General features: G+C 48.0%; 5 protein-coding genes across 5 annotated transcripts; 3 read left to right on the top strand and 2 right to left on the bottom strand.

The window, feature by feature from the left end:
• Window positions 1–6,185: 6,185 nt before the first annotated feature.
• Window positions 6,186–6,458, bottom strand: ARB_05520 (uncharacterized protein; the record flags this gene model as incomplete). The annotated part of the gene is made up of 1 exon (XM_003016077.1): window positions 6,186–6,458. The coding sequence occupies one exon, from the start codon at window positions 6,456–6,458 to the stop codon at window positions 6,186–6,188; it is 273 nt and encodes a 90-aa protein (XP_003016123.1).
• Window positions 6,459–6,968: 510 nt separating this feature from the next.
• Window positions 6,969–10,428, top strand: ARB_05521 (uncharacterized protein; the record flags this gene model as incomplete). Its single annotated transcript, XM_003016078.1, has 7 exons — window positions 6,969–7,156; window positions 7,281–7,632; window positions 7,695–7,810; window positions 7,873–8,063; window positions 8,118–8,266; window positions 8,409–10,158; window positions 10,232–10,428. The coding sequence occupies 7 exons, from the start codon at window positions 6,969–6,971 to the stop codon at window positions 10,426–10,428; spliced, it is 2,943 nt and encodes a 980-aa protein (XP_003016124.1).
• A 1,853-nt stretch (window positions 10,429–12,281) lies between these two features.
• On the top strand, window positions 12,282–13,522 carry ARB_05522 (uncharacterized protein; the record flags this gene model as incomplete). Its single annotated transcript, XM_003016079.1, has 2 exons — window positions 12,282–12,515; window positions 12,587–13,522. 2 exons carry the CDS (start codon window positions 12,282–12,284, stop codon window positions 13,520–13,522), a joined length of 1,170 nt encoding a protein of 389 aa, XP_003016125.1.
• Window positions 13,523–14,442: 920 nt separating this feature from the next.
• On the bottom strand, window positions 14,443–15,213 carry ARB_05523 (uncharacterized protein; the record flags this gene model as incomplete). Its single annotated transcript, XM_003016080.1, has 2 exons — window positions 14,443–15,092; window positions 15,186–15,213. 2 exons carry the CDS (start codon window positions 15,211–15,213, stop codon window positions 14,443–14,445), a joined length of 678 nt encoding a protein of 225 aa, XP_003016126.1.
• A 1,002-nt stretch (window positions 15,214–16,215) lies between these two features.
• ARB_05524 (uncharacterized protein) lies at window positions 16,216–19,857 on the top strand (the record flags this gene model as incomplete). Its single annotated transcript, XM_003016081.1, has 4 exons — window positions 16,216–17,308; window positions 17,365–18,506; window positions 18,570–19,258; window positions 19,314–19,857. 4 exons carry the CDS (start codon window positions 16,216–16,218, stop codon window positions 19,855–19,857), a joined length of 3,468 nt encoding a protein of 1,155 aa, XP_003016127.1.
• Between the last annotated feature and the right edge of the window lie 627 nt (window positions 19,858–20,484).

Consider the following 20,484-nt stretch of genomic DNA (forward strand, 5'->3'; position numbering starts at 1 on the left):
ACCTGGTCTGCTTTAAATAGTTACACCCGCTCGGGTCATCAACAACATCAACAACAGCAACAACAACAAAGACAAGCTAGAAATAGCGCAAGGCCGGACGACCAAGAGGCTTTTATAAAGCAAAAAGAAACGCCTCTCCCGCCTCCCATTAATCTTAAATATATACTCTTGCACAGCGCGACAGACTCTCTCTCGCTCCCCACTTCCCCGGGCTCCAGGTTTTTTTTCTTTTGGCTCTGGTGCTCTGCTCTGCCTGCTGGACGTGCCCGCGAGCTTGAGTTTTGCCTGGATACGATGACGTCCGTTACATCACAATCCATCGCGGTTACATGGTGGTAAGTGGCTGGCGGCGCTGGTTGGCTCGCAGTGTCCAAGGCCCACGGAAACGACATGCTACCACTCTGCCCTCGGCTGTTACTGCTCCGTCACGGTCTGTAAAGAAGGGAAAAATTACAGGCAAAGGACAGCCTGGGTGGAGATCGCAGATGCACATCCATACTGCAAGCGTCAGGCAGGTCTGTCGGCTCCTGCTTGGCGTCTCCTGCGCGAAGCGGACGGGAACTGAGAGATACAATGGTACGGAGTACAGGGACAGGAGGCGCAGGACCAGCAAGCAGGAGGGAGGGCGGAAAAAAAGAGACAGACACGACCTCCAGGCAGGATACGAAGGGCAAAGGCCTCCTTTCAGGTAACACTCGAGGCTGATGGATGGAGATGACGATCATCCTACGTCTTTGAGCCTTGAGGCCTTTTACCCCAGACACGCCATCTAGTTACCGCATATCGACCATCGAAGCATCCGAGCAAGCATCCAACTCGATCGACCAGAACAAAGGGAAAGGGCTGAGACAGTGAGCACACCCAGACGGGCAGGAGGAGGAAGGCAAGCAGCGTCTACTAAGTTACTCTGCATCCTGCTCCACCGCCATGTAAGTAAGGGTAATACATGCCTCCACCCGGTATTATGAACAGACATGGATAGGACGTCTCGTTTTCCGTTTTGGCAAGGCCAACTTTGGCATGGAGAGCTACATAAGTAACGAACGAGCGGGCCAGAGAACAAACGAACAAATACATAGCAGACGGGAAAGCTCTCGCTCCCTTCGACCTTGGACCTTGATCACGAACTCCGTGTATAACGTCGAAGCAAGCTCAACCCTCATCAAGCGCAAGCACTCCCGCTAGTTAGCTCCTTGGTCGTTGCTTGACTCAGCCAGTCCCGTTCTTGGTCTGTGAACCGACCAGTGCCAATGTTCTTAGCATCCAGGCTTTGGATCCTTCGGCGCGGCATTATGCCGATAACGGCGAACTTTGAGTGTGAAGGCAAACGGCCTTCCAGTCCCATCCCCGTTCCCATTCCCCCTTGTCGTATCCTAGGCTATTAGGTTAATTGCATTATTACCGAATTAACGGGGAAATTACATCACTGATGTGATTGTTACAGCGTAGCGAGTAACATTACATCTAAACGGGGCAACTGGAAGGATGAGGATTTGCCAAAGTGGCCAGACGACAGAAGTCTGGTGATGCGAGGCTGCGGTGGCCGTGCTAGTTGGATGGCAAAAAGATACATCCATCCATCCACATGAACGTATGATTAGGATATTATGAACATAGCTATAAGAATAGGGATGACAATAATAAGGATAAGAATAGTAATAAGGCCTATCTGCCCCATGTTCCCATCTGCAAGTTCTACCGTTAATATTAAGACTACTCTTACATAACTCTGCTTGCCTCGCGAAATAACGCTCTCTAGTAATAGCTTCAAGCTTGTCACGGCGAAGCTTGGGGAAGAACAGTGCGAGTGGTGCTTTCACTTTCATTATCACCTGACAGGATGATATTGGATCCATAGCACTTGTTAAAAACCCACAACGAGGTTAACGTCGTAAACCCTATCTCCTCTATACTTGCCTTCCAAATCTCCAGCAAGAACGGAGCAGGTCAGGTTAGGTGATCTTCTGGCCCTTTTCATATTTAATATCATCGTCAGTGTCGTATGGTATGCTCGGGTTCCCCTCTATTATCCGGTTAGTTTAGATGATAAACAGAATATTGGAATTGCTCATAATGTGGACCAAGGCAAGGGAGTCGGAAAAGTCGCTTGACGAGGATTTAGAGGCGGACTTCACTGGATTTTTCGAGGGAGCCATCGTGTCTGTAGTTGCGGTTTGTAGTTGTGGTTTGTGGTTTTTATATTTTGTAGACGTTAAAGGTTTTGGTAAGGGGAATGCAGGGGATATTTTATCCTTGAACAACGAAAGATATCAGAAGAACGAGAAGAGAAGAAGTGAGATATGAGAAGTGAAGAAGAAGTAAGGTAACCAGTAAAGTCACTGGGGCATCTTTGCGTCATCGATCTGTGACTTGTTACAGCTAGGATTAGTTTATTCACTTGTGCTCGACATATTTAACTACGGCGGACTGAATGAACCAGCGGGTCAAAATTCATCTTCATAACCAACTTATTAAGCCTTCTCCCCAAGCCTGCTCTTAAGTCTGCCCCTCTAAGCGATTTCTATTAATATTGATGGGAATCTCGAGACGCTAACGACAATCTACCAGTTTGAGCGCATTGGTGGAAGACCGATGGCTAGAAGCGTTGGCGGATAGACCGCCTCGTTCTTGATGAGATCTGCCTCCTTGATATTCCCCATACCATTGCCGATGTTCCCCTACACTGTATACTAGGGGATGTGAACTGCCACGCAATAGTTGGGCCTCCCTAGATGCTAGGGATAACCAACATGTTAAGAGGAGTCCTTCGAGTGGAGATCCGAGCAGGCTTATACAGGATGGAGCCAGGCTATGGTGTAGGATAGTAGTCCTTCCGCAGAATATTCGGAACTCGTCTATTATGGTAGGAGACAGGACCATCGGCGAAACTCCCGTGAACGTGCAAGGCCCCATCTTGACGGAGTTCTTAGGAGCCTTCGAGTAGAGGTTGAGGGCCCAAGCAAGCTTGGGAGTGTCCGTGAAAGAGAAATATAACAACACTGAAACATGCCTAGGGAACAGAGGCTGCAGGTCCTCCCCATCACCACAAGGTGTCCAATCAAGATCCTCCCACGGGCAGGATGAGGTATCCTCCGGGGCAGTAAGATAGTCCTCACAAACTAGATCCAAGCCACTGGCTCGGAAGGCGACATACTGCTTTCTTTCCAGTAGGTGAGCTTCTGTATACTCATCCAAGATGAGAGACAACTTGAGGGGGATTTGGTCTGGGACGTCCCTAGTCCTATCTTCACAAGAGGCAGCCTTTAGGTAGGAGCACCCCCATGCCGTGACTGCCTTGAAGTAAAAGTAACAGCTAATTACATAACTAATCAGTCCCAGTACCAGCCACTCACTTTATTAGATGGTTACGCACGAATGGTCCCCTTCTTGTGCACAAGCATGGTGCTAGCACAGGCGTTAACCCAAGGTTTTTAAACGCAGATTCATCGGGACACTCATGGTCTTTCGCAAATATCACCGCGGCCTACGCTGGCTGGCTTGTTCTCGTCGTCTTCGCCATCATCAGCCGGCTCCTCTTTGTCAACTCCGGAACAGGATGAGACTATGACCTTCTACATGTCTATAAAATGGACAGCCCCAGACGAGCCGTCCTCTGCACCAGGTGGCTCTGGAAGTCTTGTCTATACCTTTTTCGACAATACTATATAGTGCCTTTAGGCATACATTACGGATCTGATGGTAATAAAAGCCATGCTTACTTTCTCGATTCATGGTTTACAGAAATCAAGGCTATTCTCGACTGCGATGCATATTTTTGTGACCCAATTGAATGCAAGCTAGGCAATGTAACTTCCTCGGCATCTTTTCAACCCAACTCAACAAGGCTATTATTATTCGGATGGCTATGTCTTACATTGAGCAGTCCGAAGGAAAACAACTTTTCTGTTCAGGTTCTATAGAAGGTTCCGTTTATGACTATATCGGTGATCGCTTGATCCAGTGGGAGTATTATAATTACCTATCAATGTTTTTACATCGTCCTGATACTAAAATCAAGTAGTTAAGCGTTTATCCTCCCCAGGGATGCATTCTCTCGTTTCTTTTCTTAGACCACCTCCCCCACTTCATCTCCGCCCTTGCCCTTTGACTACCCCCGCCAGAGCGATAGTCAATCAACACCCTACCATAACTGTTGGTGATAAGAGGGGGCAGAGACTATTGAGAATATCGCTGCAGCGGCTCCGGGTAAAATACGATAGATAGAAGGGGGGGTAGTTCGTAATTGTCGGTCCTTTGCCGGGGTTCCTGTGCAAGCATCTAAAACTACAGCGATCCTCTGAAGCGCCTACTCGTCTTTGCTGGTTAAACTGTTTTCCAATTTCACACATGGTCCCTGACCCGTGAAACTAGGCATCTGTAGCGATATTTGTCGAGAAACAAAGCTCGACGTCTAAGCCCATGTAGGGAGTTGACTAATCACATGAGCACGTGACATAGCCGCGCCCGAGAGTTTGACGAAGCACGAGAACTCAGCCGCGGAGCAGTCCCACTCCATGCGTGTTTATTTCAACGGGATGCATAAAACAAGTGCTCAACTCAAGGAGCCGCAGCGAACCCATTGGGAAATCCCTTGGGCTTCTAATTGAGTAGAGGTGGATATTACGAGGTGGGATGACTTTCTACCCTGTTTCACAGTTATTTCGGGAGTGGACGACAACGCCTTTTGGGAAAAGCATAGGCAAGCCGGGAGTCGGATTATCTCGAAAGGAGGCTACAGTGAGAGTCTGGGTCGCTCTCACAACATTAGCTGTCCGCGTGAATAAGCATGATATTGCAATCGGTGATACCCTTCAAGGTGCCCTCATAGCTACTACCGTTGGTTAGGGTCGATCAGTCAGCGGGCTCGCTAGTGAGCTAATCGAGGAGGGAGATACTTGTACTCTCGGATGACTTGGTTGATTTACTGTGAGTGAGAATCAGTAACTTATGGGAAAGGAACGGGGAGAGAGACCAGACGCGAGGAAAGGGAAACAGCGAATGTTGGACTGATGACTGATGCCCGTTTTCGCCCAGACGCTGAGCTGAGATCGCGGCCCCACTTTTCTTCCTCGCCCGCAGACAAACGCGGTTTTCTCCAACGTCAAGCAAAGGAGAGTCAACAACAGCTTTGCAGCGGCGAGATACATGGTCGTGATGCATGATACCGGGTTTCCAGGTGAAGAAGATGCTCGAATCTCCCCATTGGTCACGATATAATGACGCTACTTTGGCTCCTTGAGAACTGTCGGCTAACGGCTCTTTCAGCAGCTATACTGTGGCTACCCAAAACACAACACAGGTTCGCGTCGATGCAGTTTGGGATCTTCATCTCAGCCACGGCTAGACACTCCGGGTGCTGGCACCCTGGAAACATAGCATCCACTTGCGCGATGCTATGCTATGCTTATCTCCTTGAACTGGTGCAATATTCCCGCATGCCCAGGCGCACCACAATCACATACGGTTTTCGCCATGAACTCGTGGTTACTGGGCGCTACTGTTGTGATTGACAGCCTGGGGACTGATTTCTTTTCATGCAGCACTGGAAACAGTGGTACGTCATTCCTGGTATGAAACGATAGGTGTGGGGGTAATTATGCTCATAAAGATACCGAAGAATACCCCATTGTAGTTGGAATACCCTGTATGGTCAATTATTTGATATCCCCAACTGTCACAAGTCTTGATTTCCTGGTTTTACTATTATATAGTAAATGTATTCCATGCAGAGAGGCATCCAGTCCGTCATCCTCCGTGTCACAGTTGTTTCCCTTGAATTACCTTCACACTGGTGCATTTCTGTGAATAGCTTTATATTCGGTTCTTTCATAAATTAGAAAAGAATGTTACCGTAAGGGCAAGATAACCCTTGCGATGAAAGCTTAGATCAATCTTCTTCAATATATGGCAACCCAATTTGAGAACGAGCCTCAAAAGAACCATCGGACCTGAAGCAAGACCGATTTCAACTTACCCTTCCCTTCTTCCCTAGTTCCATAATATAGGAACTTTCCGGGAAAACTTCTGGTAGCAACAGGTACCTATTTGCATACAACAACCCAGAAACTTCTGCATATATCTGTAACCAGGTTTCTCCTTCATATATCTCTCAGTTCTCCCATTCGCCTGTCCTCACGTTGGTATCAGTTCAGGCGGCATATTGCTGCAAAACAACTGCTAGCTGCTCACAATCTGGCTGCGAGGACAGTCTGCTGGGAGCTTAGCCTGGCCTCAGTTTCTCCTGTGTTGCTCTGCCTAGCGAGGTTGGTTAGCCCCTTCCACACATAAATACCTAGCCTGCCCCTCCTCGCCTTCTTCCAACCAACAACCTCAACGTCAACAGCTTCGTTCTCAACCACAACAACAACCACAACAACAACAACAACAACAACCACAGCCGCTCTTCTGAAGCAAATCCTTCGTTCTCTCTTCTTCTGCTGCCACTTTTTCTTCACCATCTCTTCTTCTCTTCTCGTGGGATATCTGCTTCTCTGTTTTCGACGCGCCAACCAACTGACGCGTAACTGTCACAGATCCTTTCTCATTTGGTACTTGCAGATACACCACAATCCTCTCTGTTAGAATATCCCTTCATCTCAATGATTTGACGCTGCTTGTCGTCGAGAAACAGCAGCTGACCTGTGACATTTGATATCAGTTCAAAATCAGCAAGTATGGCTCCGGGTCAGCCGCCACCTGGATCTCCCCGTGGGCGTTCATCCGTTCCAATGTCCCCAGGGATGATGAGTCCCCGAGGGACATCATCTGCTAGGGGTAACCAGGGTCAAAACCCTGTTCACCCCAACTTTCCAGCTCCCATGATCCCGCATGGCGACCCTGCTCGAGACAACGTAAATCCGTATTCTATGGATGATGTGGTAAGTAACTGTCTCCTAACATGTCCTGATGGTGATAACATACCCTGCATACCTCGCCGTCTTGCACTTTGATATTTCCTGAGTGGTTGCATGTTTGTTCCAAAATTTGACCCTCAGATATTTCTGCTGCTCAATATGTCTTCACTACCATTCCTTCACTCATGCTATATCACTGGATTTGTCGGTGAATACGGCAAGACATTGAATATTTCCATTGAATATCCCACGAACGCATTATTTTGCATTCACGGCATCGGATTGCCACGTCGGGTCACTATGTTCGCCCAAACTTGTTGTCACTGCTTGATGCATTCACCCGCGCGGTTCCATAGCGAACGAGTGACGGGATATATTCATTGTCTTTCTATATTCACCGCCCCTTCTCCCAAGTTGCATAAAAAGGCTCATTTTCCCCTTCTTCGTCCTTTTCAATTCTTCTTCCTTAATTTCTCAAGCATCGTTCCATTGCAGCTCTTTGGCTATTCCCCCACCAGCATTCTATTCTATCACTATCCAACAAACCCCTCAGCTTTTCTTGACAATCCTGCCCATCATGCCTTTTACTCCCATGCCGAAGGTGCCGGATATTTACCTCCGAAACTGCAATATTAACGATACACCTGCTGAGCAGTATTTTGAACCCGTGCCCCTGGCCCAGCGTCCTGGGTTCAATACAACCGGCAAAGAAATAGCCTTGTCTGCAAACTTTTACCCCATCCTTGAGTATCCAAAGAAGAACGTTTACCAATATGACGTGAGTTGAACCGTTATATTTGATTACCCAGTTTGTCACACTTGATACTTACATGTTCACAGGTAATGATTGGAAACGGCGCTGAGAAGCGCGTTGTTATGCAAAAGGTCTGGGACTCAAAGACTCGCAAGAGCAAACTTTCTCGTGATTTCATTTTTGATGGAAGCAAGCTTGCCTGGTAAGTGCTTTAAACCATCCTCCCGCTTAACCTGGATACTCACACTAAAATCTCATTTCTAGGTCTATGACCAAGCTCGACAAAGATGCCAACTTTGTTGTCGATCTTGATGCAGAGCAGGGACGTCCCCCGTCCAAGAACTCGAACGCTTTCCGCTTGGTTGTTAGATACACCAAGACAATTTCATTGCAGACTTTGGCATCGGCAATTCGCGGAGACATTAGTCAAGACAAAGAGACAACTCAATGTCTTAGTAAGTCTTTTTCAATAGAGGTTGTAAACCGAACTATCTAACATGACTCAATAGCCTTTTTCAATCATCTGCTGCGCGAAACTCCCAGCCAGAGATTCATAGCTATCAAGTCTTCATTCTTTTCTGACAATAGCCCCCAGATGTCTGTTGGTTGTGGCGTTCATGCCTATAAAGGAATCTTTCAAGCTATACGGGTTGTTCAGGTAAGAAAAAAAACACATAATATCACGATTAGACTAGTATTTACTTACCATATCTCGATAGCCTGGGTCTCTCGCTGTCAATGTGGACGTTTCAAACGCGTGCTTTTGGTCACGTAACCAATTGCTCGTATCCGCTGTCCAGGTCCTTGAACTTCGCGACCCTCAGCAGCTTATCTACAATTGCAAACCCGAGAAAGATGACTTCGGAGGCCGAAAGGGCTCCAGAAAGTTTCAGCTCTTGGATAGAATGAGAAAACTCGTTGTCAGAGCCAACTATCCAGGATGTCCATGCCCCGACAAAGAATGGACCATTAGAGAATTCCTCTTGGCCAATGCAAAGGAGTATAAACTTGAGATAAAGGACCAAGCAACTGGGAAAATCAACTCAATCTCTGTTTATGACTATTTTAAGAACCGATACAACGTCACTTTGACATACTGGGAGCTTCCGTTGGTCCAGATGACTAAAAAGGACGTGGTATACCCGATGGAGGTTCTGGTGATCTACAAGTCGCAAAAATACCCCTTTAAACTCAATGACTTGCAGACATCATCAATGATTAAGTTTGCAGTTACTCGGCCTGCAGAACGTCGCAAGGCAATTGAAGAATCAAAGAAGAATCTGCAGCACCCCTCGGACCCCATGCTTAATGCTTACGGCATGAAAATCGGCGATAATATGATGAAGACCAGAGCACGTCTTATGCCCAACCCTGAAATCATGTTTGGTGGAAACCAGAAAGTTAACCCAGGAACAAATGGGCGCTGGGATCTAAGAGGAAAGAAATTCTATACCAAGAATACTAAACCCCTCAAGTCTTGGGGTGTTGGTGTCTTCAAGGGCCGCAACCCAATTAATATGGCTCAGGTTGAAGCATTTTGTGATGCTCTTGTTCGGGCTTATCAAGGCCACGGCGGAGATGTTGAGAGCCGCCGCCCCCTGATCATGGAAGTTGTTGCGGACCCTGCTAAGGCAGTCTTTGAATTATTCCACGCTACGGGTAACAAATTCAACCTTCGCCCTGAACTAATGATCTTTGTTGTGGCAGATAAACAAAGCTTCCATTATCTGCGAATCAAAAAGTCGTGTGATTGCCGCTTCGGTGTCCCATCGCAGGTTTTACAGGGCCAGCAGGTGGTTAAGTGCAATGGTCAGTACATATCAAACGTACTGATGAAAATCAATGCCAAATTGGGTGGGACAACCGCGAGAGCAGTCTCAAAGCAGTGCAGTGGGCTTCCTCCATTTACTATGATTATTGGGGCAGATGTCTCCCACTCTTCCCCGGGCAGTTTCTCGCCATCTATGGCTGCGATGACTGTTTCCATGGATACATTTGGTGGCAGATACACTGCTGGATGCGAAACCAACGGAGAGCGTGTGGAACTTATTAGCCAAGCTAATATTAAATCCATCTTGTCTCCATTGATTCGTGAATGGGTTATGACAGTTGGCAAAGGCAGCGTTCCGCAGAAGGTTTACTACTTCCGTGATGGTCTTTCGAGCGGGCAGTTCCAGGCCTGTTTGCAGCAAGAGATACCACATATCAAGGACATCTTCAGTGAGATCATGGGCAGCGACTGGCCCGGAAAGATGACCATTGTTGTGGCCTCTAAGCGTCACCATGTTCGTGCGTTCCCTGAGCCTAATGACCGCATGGCTGCCGACAAGAACGGAAACCCTCTCCCGGGCACTTTGGTTGAACGGGATGTTACTGATCCATACAACTGGGATTTCCTCATTTACTCCCACATCGCTTTGCAGGGCACCTCGCGCCCAGTACACTACCACGTTCTTGTTGATGGCATTGGACACAACCCGAATCAGCTCCAGAATATGATTTACGACCACTGCTATCAGTACATGCGGTCTACAACCTCTGTCTCCTTATGTAAGTTGGCTCTATGGAACCGAATAACACGGGACACTCTTGCTAACATTATCTTTCCCACCTTTTTTTCTAGTCCCGGCGGTCTACTACGCCCATCTTGCTTCGGCTCGTGCCCGTTCGCACGAGGATGTGCCAGCCAGCTCAGGACCGCAGTCTGGACCAGGCGTCAAGCAAGGTCAGGTCCGACAAGGACCCCGTGAGTCTGATACCCCCCAACTCCTACCTATGCCAAACAACGACCGCATCGGGTTCAAAGTGTGGTACATTTAAGTGTGCATCAGCATTGTCTCTCTCTCTTTTCCCTTTTATTCTTATTCAGAGAGACGCGTGCGTCGAGTGGGCCAAAAGAAAAAAAACACCAACAAAAAAAAAAAAAAAAAAAAATCACCAACATCATGACCAAGGCCAGGACTGAGAAGTATTTTCCTTTTTTTCTTTCTTTCTTTTCTTATGACGAAGATGCTGGAGGGAGTGGGAGCATCTGTCCCCAGAGGAAGATCCCCAGGCGGCGGCTCGAGGTTGCTCGGCGCGCTGCTAGGACTCCTCTGGGAGGTTAGCTAGGTAGAATAGTTATCACAATCAATCATTCCATGATCTTCTCTTCTTTTAGCCAACTATCCTGGCCATACTGTTGGCCTGTACTCCGTAGATCGACCTCCTGATCACCAACCTGCCAGCGCCAGACAGCTCGAGTGTGTCCCTGTGGCTCGAAAGGTGGCGCACGTCAAGCGATCATGGCAGGCTAACTGACTAGTTAGTTAATTATGTGAACAACTTAACTAACTCACTTAATTAGCTGTCTGCTTGCTAGTTAGCTAGATATATATTGCTTTTTCCCTCTCTTCTGGCTGTTGTTTTTCTTTGCCAAAAAGTCGAAGTCGAAGTCAAAGAAGCAGCAGCGCGAAGAACGAGGCCCCGTTGACCATCGCGACGTCTTTGCCCTGAAACAAACCGCATGTCGCATAGCCATTATTCACTGTTTATTTAACTACTGGTTGCTGCTCTCCTTCTGGCACTCCTTTCTGTCATCGCCAGCCAGCTGGTCGTCCCCGGTCAAAAATAACTAGTTAACTAGTTCTCCAACTTCCCTGCAGAAATCTCGCCCGCTGCAAGAACGCTGGTCTAGTTAAAAAAAAAAAAAAAAGCCTCGGCGTCCGTCGCAGTCTCGTTTTTTTTTTATCGCTGTCGTCGCCTGGCAGCGCTGCGTCGGGCCTGTAACTATCTAGTTAGTTATATCCATCCGCCCACAAGGAGGAAGAAAGTCGACCTGGCCGTCGTCCCCTTTCTTCCCGCGCTTCACTCACTCGCTCACTCTGCCCTTCTCTTGCTTCTCTGCCTGCTTCTTCGTGAATCTGGCCGGCTGGCAATGACTGCTCGCGTGAAGAAGAGCTGTCCTCGCCCTCTGCCCCTCTAAATAGCCGACTTTTCTTCCTCCAGCTTCTTCCACTCTTTTCCCGCCTTGCAACAGACAGACGGTGGAATCACCACGATACCCCCCCTTTTTTTTTCCCCTTTCATCTCTCTCTTGAAGGAATACAAAAGATAAAAAGATAGTCAGAGACGACCGGTGTCGTTTGCGCCCCCGCCAATACGGCATTTGTCTCCGTCATTCCATCATAAACCCTGGCCTCTTCATCTGGCCCGGACGGCTCCCAAAGCTGCCCGGATTTATCCCGTTTGGATATCAGCCCGGGCACCGCTGCAGCAGACAAGCCGTCGGTCTCTCCAGCGCCGCCTGGCTCGGACACCGCGAGCCTGCATAGCGTCTCCCGCAGGGCTCTTTTCTCCCGTAACCACGCCACCGCTGCGAAGGTGCGTCACTTTGTTGGCCAGGCGCGGACGCTGAGCAGAGCTGCGGCCGTCAGGATGGCGGAGGTTAACCTGTCGGCGTCTCTGTCCAAACGAAGTCGATCCACGGACAGTCGAGTGTCGGCCGGTCAGTGTTCGGAAGCGTCTGATACGGACGGTAAACCGGCTCATGGCAAGCTAGCGGTTCCTTCATACCTCAACCAGCCAGCGAAGTGTGAGTTTAGATTTATTTATTTATTCTTTCTTCTTCTTCGTCTTCTTCTTCTTGCTCACGGCGCGTAGATGTTCGAGACAAGTTTAGTGAGCTAGAGTGGATGGAGCGGCATCGAAGAGCTGCCGGTGCGCTGTCCCAGGATCCTTCTCATAAATGGACACTTGACACAAGCCCGCAGGTCAAGGCTCGAAATCGCTATGGTGATGTGCAAGCCTGGGAAAACTGCAGGGTCCATCTCAAGGTCCCCGCTGGGGAGTGTGACTTCATCAATGCTTCTCCCATAGTACTCAAGGACCCCGAGACAGATGGAGAGTACAAGTATATTGCAAGTCAGGTGCGTATACCCAGAGATACGGCTTATTGCAGCTTATCCTGCACGATCCATGGTTTAACACTGCGTCATAGGGCCCAAAACGAGATCGGCTTGCTGATTTCTGGAACATGATATATCACGAGGCCGGTGAAGTTGCTGTTTTGGTTATGCTAACTCAAACAGTCGAGTCTGGAAAGGAGAAATGCGCCCAGTATTTCCCACAGGATATGGAGAATCCTACTTTTGAATTCTCCTCTCACAGCACCACCGAACCTCCGGGTGCTCATTTTTCTGGTTCAGTTACCCTGTTGAATACAACTTACGATGAATCAATACGCTCAAACGTCAGTGAACTTGAGCTCCGTGTCGGATCGAATACCAAAACAGTGTGGCATTTCCTCTTTGCTGGATGGTCTGATTATGGCACTCCAGAGGGACCTGACAGGGATGCCCTCCTCAACCTTATGACAGCAACAGCCGAGAAGGCAAAGTCGTTTTCCAATCCTCGAATCGTGCACTGTAGTGCTGGCGTGGGAAGGACCGGAACATTCATTGCTCTCGACCACCTACTTCGACAGCTAAAGTCCGGACAACTCTTGAAAGCAGATGACAAGTCTGCAGACGCTGTTTTCAACACTGTCAATAGACTGCGGGAGCAGCGGATGCTGATGGTCTACAATACATTTCAGTATCAATTCATCTATGATGTCTTGAAGGAGCAAACTCAGATCAAGTTGGGAATCCAGTCTGCTCCGATCGAGCCTCGTCCGCAAAAAATAGCGAAACCTGACGACGGAATGTTCAAGCCTGAACTGGTTGCTCTGAGTCCGGCAGATATTGGCTCTGCAGCTGAGCCTGACGACCCCGAAAGTGAAAATAATGAAGCCAAAGATGTGGGAAGGGACAAAGGAAGTAAGGGGGACAAGGAAAACAATGACAATCACAAAGCCGAGGACGACGACGACGACGACGATGACGACGACGATGAAGATGACAATGACGAAGCTGAAGATGAAGATGAGAGCTGATATCATGGATTTGCATCCCCTCTTTGGCCCATCATAGGTATAAACTGACCTCCCTTTCCACTTACATCCCTCTCACGAAGAACTTTTGCACGTTACGAAGCTACATTTTCTGTCTTCATATACCATGACTCCGACTGTTTTCTCTATTGGGGGCTTTAAACGGCTTTTCTTTCTTAAATAAATACCGCCTTGCTGTCTCTTATGCAGACTGTGCAGACTGTTTCTTCCTCCTCACGATTTTATTATACCTTCTCCTACCTCTTTCTCCCTCCGTTTCAAACCTGTTCTGTGTGTTTTACGATGGTCATGTTGCATAAGTAAATAGAATTCCTTGGTGCATGTATGGAGGAAAACAATACCCTCAATCGGTTTTTTTTTTTTTTTTTTTTTTTTTTTTTTTTTTTTACTTCTTTTGACTGGATATGATTTATATGCTTGCTCCAAAAGGCCTTTTGGTTGTACAAACTTCAACAATCAAGCACTAAGTACACTTTCTTTTTAAACAAGCTATCAACAAGTAACTAATCAGTTTTCTGTGGCGTCTTTCAAAAACGGCCTGAGTAAACTAGTAGCTGCGTTCTGGGCAGCTGCAAAACATCTGATCGGCATTAGTTATCGACGTGCTTATTCCATAGGGCTGAGTTGAAGTTATTTTTATTCCATTATTAAGTCCGATCAGTAAGTAATGTCACACATTAAGAGTAAGAGTACAGGCAAGGATAAAACATGAAACGGTAACAAAGACGTCGCTTGCTTTGGTACACCGGCTCCAAAAGAGAGAAAGAAAAAAGAAACACAAATCCTAGTCCCATCCGAACGAGGTCCATAAATATCAACAGAAAGTCATATAACATAGCCATAGCATGAAAGGAGGTTGGTTGGCTTTCGAGTAAGGCGCGGAAAGTGGGTTAACGGGAGAATCAATTCTTGTGATCACTCTCTGCCGGCTTTCCCGCCCCGTTAGTCGAGGTTTTCCCACCGAGATCCCCAGTGGAATCATCACCAGACGCAGCAACGACTCCAGAATCTTCAACGTCATCTGCAGCATCCCAGTTATCTTCCGCATTCTCATCCCAGTTATCAACTTCCTCTTCGAGAGACTGGGCGTTCGTAACGCCCGTTTCTTGCTCCGAAGTGCCATTGGCTAAGCCAAGTTCGACATCCTCCTCTGTGTTCCCCACCAGTCCACCAAATCGTGCCTTTCTCCTCCGTTCAAGCATCCTCTTGTGGTACCAGGTACATAGCCCTATGGCACCAAGACTCCCGACAACATTCGCCAGGATATCAAAGGGATCGAAGGAACGACCATTAGGCACGAGGGATTGCACTATCTCGGAACCTATTCCGAGTACCAGCGTGCAGACGATAAGTGTCAAATGTAGCGTTCTTCGGCGGGTAGTGTCTATGATCCAGTAAAATGCGAGAGAGAGGAGGAAAAACGTTATTAGGTGTAGCACCTTATCGTTGATTTGCAAGGGTGATGGGGCCGGAGCTTCTCCTTCTTTCGGGGTGTTGCTATGAGGTAGAAGGCCTACGTAGGCGGATAGTAGGAAGATGCCAGCAAACGCTCCTGTAGTTAAAACAGGTCAACAACTATGACCGCAATTATCACAAAACTGAGAAAAAAAAAAAAGCAGCAGCCAAGGTAGAATCGCAAACCTACCAGCAAACGGGTATCTTATTCGGAGCATTGTCATTGTGTAGGAGTAAAGGAGTTGATTGCTATTCTTTGGCTCTAGGCTGCTCGGATGCCTAGGATAGTTAGCTGCCAGTTCCGAAGGGTGTGTTCTTCTTCTCGGTCCAAGAGCAATGCCCGATATCAGTCATTTAAAGGGAAGACAGCTTTGTCAATCTTCTGCGGAATGTCGCAAGCCGACATGAGCTGCTCGTCCGTAGGTAGTGTCTTTATCGCAGCTACAGCCTGTCGTCTTTTTGCTGCCGCTTTCGACTGTTTTGGCAATGGAGAACAGGATTGATTACGTAATGACATGACATGATTAAGTAATCCACGTGATATCCCTGGGCACATCAAGTTCGCGGCTCAAAAAAGATTGTCGATGCCAGCGACGGCTGTGCTGCAAGTAGAAAAGACTCGTTTTTGACAGCTAAGATAAGAGGGAAAGGGCTTAATTCAAGAGCATTCGAAGAACACCGGAATAGCACCATTTCTGGGGCCATACCGTGGCCATATCAAGCATCAGGCTTCTCGCCCGGCAAATGTACGTGAAAGACTTTGTAGGCTTGCACACATCACTTGTAGACGGACCCCGACACCATCAAGGCAGTAGTGCATCCTAAGCAATACCTTCTATTCTGCTGTCCTATGCTCTTTCCCACCCCTTTCGCTTCCTCCATCTTCCCTCCCTTCTCAAGGGGCTCTCGTCTGTCCGCTCGAACGATGCCCGGACCGACTCACGTGACTGGCTGACTTCTACAAAGTCTGGGCAGCCTCCATCATGGGCACCTCCGCAAAAATCACCACCAAAAAGAGCTCCCTTGGGGCCATCAATATCTCACCACATTCATCTATTTTGTCATCCAGCTTGTTGCTGGAGCTGCTGTCGCCGCCAGACAGCCATCTTACATGCTTTTTTTCCGCGTCCCAACGCCTTGTTGTTGCTTGCTGAAACTGGCTTCAAAGCGTGGAGGGCCGAACCCTCTCGCCCGCCCGATATAGCGGGTTTGGCGCGGCCATGTCGCTGAATCACCACCACACCTGGCTTCCTCCAGGACATCTCAGGCCGCCCGACGATTTATTTGACACGCATTCCTCCGTCAATGGTCTCTCCAGAACCCCTTCCCGCCCGCGTACGCCTCAGCTGCGGTCCCGTGCCACCTTGGAGTCCATGCCGAGCGGCATGTCGATATCAGAAATTGACCCTGCGCCCGAAGAAGACCCTCGCATAGTCGCATTTAGAAACAGCTACCAGGAAAGCGAGGCCAAAATAAATTATCTTTTTAGCGGCAAACCGAAGATATCAGACTCCAGTTTGCCGAGCGCGGAGTCTCGTGATACCAACGCAGCGGAGGCGGGATCTGAATCCGCGCAACCAGCACCCCAAATTGCGCCTCGGAAGCCGGCGAGGAATTTGGACGAAGATGATTATGATGAATATGATGATGAGGGTGGTAGTGACTCTGGCGGCCAAGGGCCGTCACCCCCAAAATCCAAAAGCGCGCCCACCCCCCCTGAACCAAAGCACGCGACTCAATCACCACCAAGGCTATCCTCACAGCCTGGTTCTGCCCCGGAAAACCCCAAAGACACGAAAAAGGAGTCAGCGGAGGATATCCGAAAACGATTGGAACAAGACAAAAAGGCCACCGAGGAGGCTGCCCGTCAGAGCTTCCATACCATATTCTACACCCTAGAGAATGACCGTGATGCGATGCTAGACCAGCAACGCCTGGAGGAGTCTGAAAGACAAGTTGAGGCTGAGATGTCCAGCCAAAATAATGCCAATAACGATTCCACTGCTGCTCAAGGCCCTGGACATGGAACGCTCAGCAGCGCTAATCTCGGCGCATCGAGTCTAACGCTGAAGAACCTTATTGCGCGAATTGACATGAAACGCCATGAAGTACAAGCTTCTGATGCTGAACTGAGAAGCTTGATGAGTGAGGTTCGGAAGAACAGAAGTAAATGGGCCAGCGAAGAGAAGATCGGACAAGAAGAACTCTATGAAGCCCTGGAGAAAGTTCTGAGTGAACTCAAAGCTCAAACAGAGCATTCCAGTGCATTTTTGACAAAGGTCAATCGACGAGATGCACCGGATTATGTTAACAGTAAGTTTAATTTACCCTTCTTGGATTTAGGGTAATTTATTAATATTCTTGTATAGTTATCAAACGACCTATGGATTTGGGAACCATGACTAAGAAGCTGAAGGCCATCCAATACAAATCGAAACAAGAGTTTGTTGATGATCTTAATCTCATCTGGGCAAACTGCTTGAAATACAATGCCAATCCTGAACATTTCCTGCGCAAGCATGCCCTCTACATGAGGAAGGAAACGGAAAAGCTTGTGCCACTCATTCCAGATATCGTTATTAGAGACCGGGCAGAGGTTGAGGCAGAGGAACGAAGGCTTCAACTTGCTGACCTTGATGGTGCGGAAGAGAGTGACGATGAACCCATCATGTCCTCCCGAGGGCGGAAGGCTCCGGGGAAGAAATCGAAGAAGGGCACATCAACCACACGGACTGCGCCTGAAACTAAGTCAGAGACTACATCAGTAACTGATTCTCGACCTCAAGCTCAGGAACCCCCAATTGCTCGACAGGACTCTTTCTTAGAAGGGAGCCAAAACGATTCCTCAACACCACCCCCAGGTACTCTTACACCTTTGACCCTAAATAATAGCGGCCTTCACGCAACCCAGGGTGATAGCATGGACATAGATTGCATTGGACCACCTCCTGCAGGCCAATGTGCTGCTCTGTTAGGCCTAGGTTCCGAGTTTGAAGATCCCGAGTTCAAGGTCTGGAAATTAGTGACAAAGAAGGATCGTGCTCTTGTCGCTGCTGAAAGACATAGACTCTTTAAAGGGGATAAAATCAATCCAGAGGAGCAAGCCCTTCTCAGAACAAAGCCTGGTATGAGAAGATGGATTCGAAATCGCAGAGCCACACCAGGTGAAACAGATAAGCCTGAGGCTGCTCCCTCACAAGAGAAAGCCGAGCCTAGTGGAGAGACTCTTGCTGAAGGGATTGAAGAAGAAGAAGATAAAATGCTTCCCGATTATTATGATGTGATGTCGGCTATTCCTGATCTTCCTGAGCACCTCCACTGGACCGAAGATGCTGAAGGGAATGTCGTAGAGCACTCGGAAGAGTTCCTTCGAGTCCTTCCTAGTGGTTTATTTACTGCTCCTGTGAGCAAATTTTCGAAAAAGTTGGATGCGAACGTGAGGCAAATGCAAGAGACTAGAAAAGCTTGCTCAAAAATCAGTATTGTTAAGCAAATGCAACAACAATCTCAGGTGAGGCTTACACTCATTTAACTCTATACTCAGATTTATGACAATTCTAACCTGGCCATCTAGATGTACCAAAACCAATTCCAAAAGTACCAACCTGAACGGCTCGTTGAACAAGATATCGCACCTCATGTCATGAATGGCGAGGGTCCGGTAATCAACCCTTGGGTCTGCAGAGCTGCACTTCAGCGATCTATTGGCAAGATTCTCTATCACACTGGTTTTGAAGAGTACCAACCCTCCGCTTTGGACGTTATTACGGACGTTGCATCGGACTTCTTCACCAAGATCGGACAAACCCTTAAATCTTATATGGAAGCTCCGAAAGTCCCTGTATCGGACAACTCGTCAGATCCGACTGGAACATCAGAATGGAAGCTGCCATATACCTCCGAGGAGATGATTTTGCATACATTGCAGGCAGTTGGCACAGACGTGGACACATTAGAGACCTATGTAAAGGACGATATAGACCGCCATGGCGCTAAACTTGCTGTTATCCACGAAAGATTAAAGAACCATCTTACGGAATTATTGCGCCCTGCATTCGCTGACACTAGCGGTGACGGGTCTGGAGCTTTCAACGATGGAAGCGAACAATTTGTTGGGGGTGACTTTGCTGATGACATCGACGAAGATTTCTTTGGATTCAAGGAGCTTGGCTTGGACAAGGAATTTGGTCTTGCAAGCCTTAGCGTTCCTCTACATCTCCTTCAGAACAGGATGTTCAACGCTCATCAGGCTCAGAATGCAAAGTAAGCTACTCCTTCATCAAATATATTTGACAACTGCTAATTTTGAACTCAATAGCTCTGCTCAATCCGCATCTGACTTATTCCCTACCCCACCGCAATACCCTAAAATTACTCTGGAGTCCATCCCATCGCAAATTGGTCTTGCGCGGAATTTCTTCTTGGCTAAACTCCATGCTAATAAAGATGAGCCCTTGGTTGAAGACTATGAGCTACCACCCAAACAACGACCGATGGCAGGACGGCCTCGTGTTCCCGCATCTGGAAAGATTCCACCACAGCCCTCATTAGGTATCGGATCCAGCCCTCAGAAGCGCCCGGCACCCCCTTCTACCTCTATCACCACCAAAGGCATGGTTCTCGAGCCCAGCAAGAAGAAGATTAAGAAGAGCACCGGCGCTCCAACTGGAACGTTTGGGCCTGAGGGAGCGACTGAAGATTCAGCCCTGACTACCACTCCTAACAGCAAAGGGGTCGGGGTCGTGAAACCAAAACCAACGGATGGATCGAACGGCCATGTTGGCATGAATGGGAGTGCTAATGAGACCAATGGCGTTGCCTCTGAGCCAATAGGGAGCCAGCCCTTGAAAGGAAGTGCGTGAGGCTCTGGTGAGATTATACCCTGACGTTAATTGACAGTGCAATAAATTGGGAATTTCCTCCGGAACCACAGGGTCTATGATGGGATCCGAAAAGCCACAGTAACTAACACCTTTCCCCATTACCTTTTTCCTTCGTTCATTTCTTGAGTCCAAACTTGCCCTTGCAATCTTATTGATTGTGGGTGTTAAAATGGTTCTCTCCCCCACTCATATATGTTGACCACTTACCTTCTTCTCTCTGTATTCTTCCTGACTCCATTTTCTATCTCCTTTTTGCATCTTTCGCATTGCTCAGGTGACATCCGGAATAACCGATTCTGGCGTTTCTATGCCAATTATGACATTTATTTCTGTCTTTGCTGGTCTTGGGGTTGCTGGCCGTGGTGTTTTGATTACTAGTACATGCTATAGCTCATGTTTTCCCTACCCCGTGTGTTATCGTGCTTTCACGTGTGTTGATGCGTTTATTGAATGATTCTTACTATACCTGGCCGGTTGATCGCATGGCGGTATCCTTCGATTTACACCTACCCCTTAATTTTTGGCATCCAGTTTGTTTCTCTGCCCATTCATTATTCTGTTTAATAGACGGGATGATACTCAAAGGCCTCCTTTAGTTTATCTATC

The sequence above is a fragment of the Trichophyton benhamiae genome (assembly GCF_000151125.1).
Source record: "Trichophyton benhamiae CBS 112371 chromosome Unknown contig01145.0, whole genome shotgun sequence".
Lineage (NCBI taxonomy): Eukaryota > Fungi > Ascomycota > Eurotiomycetes > Onygenales > Arthrodermataceae > Trichophyton > Trichophyton benhamiae.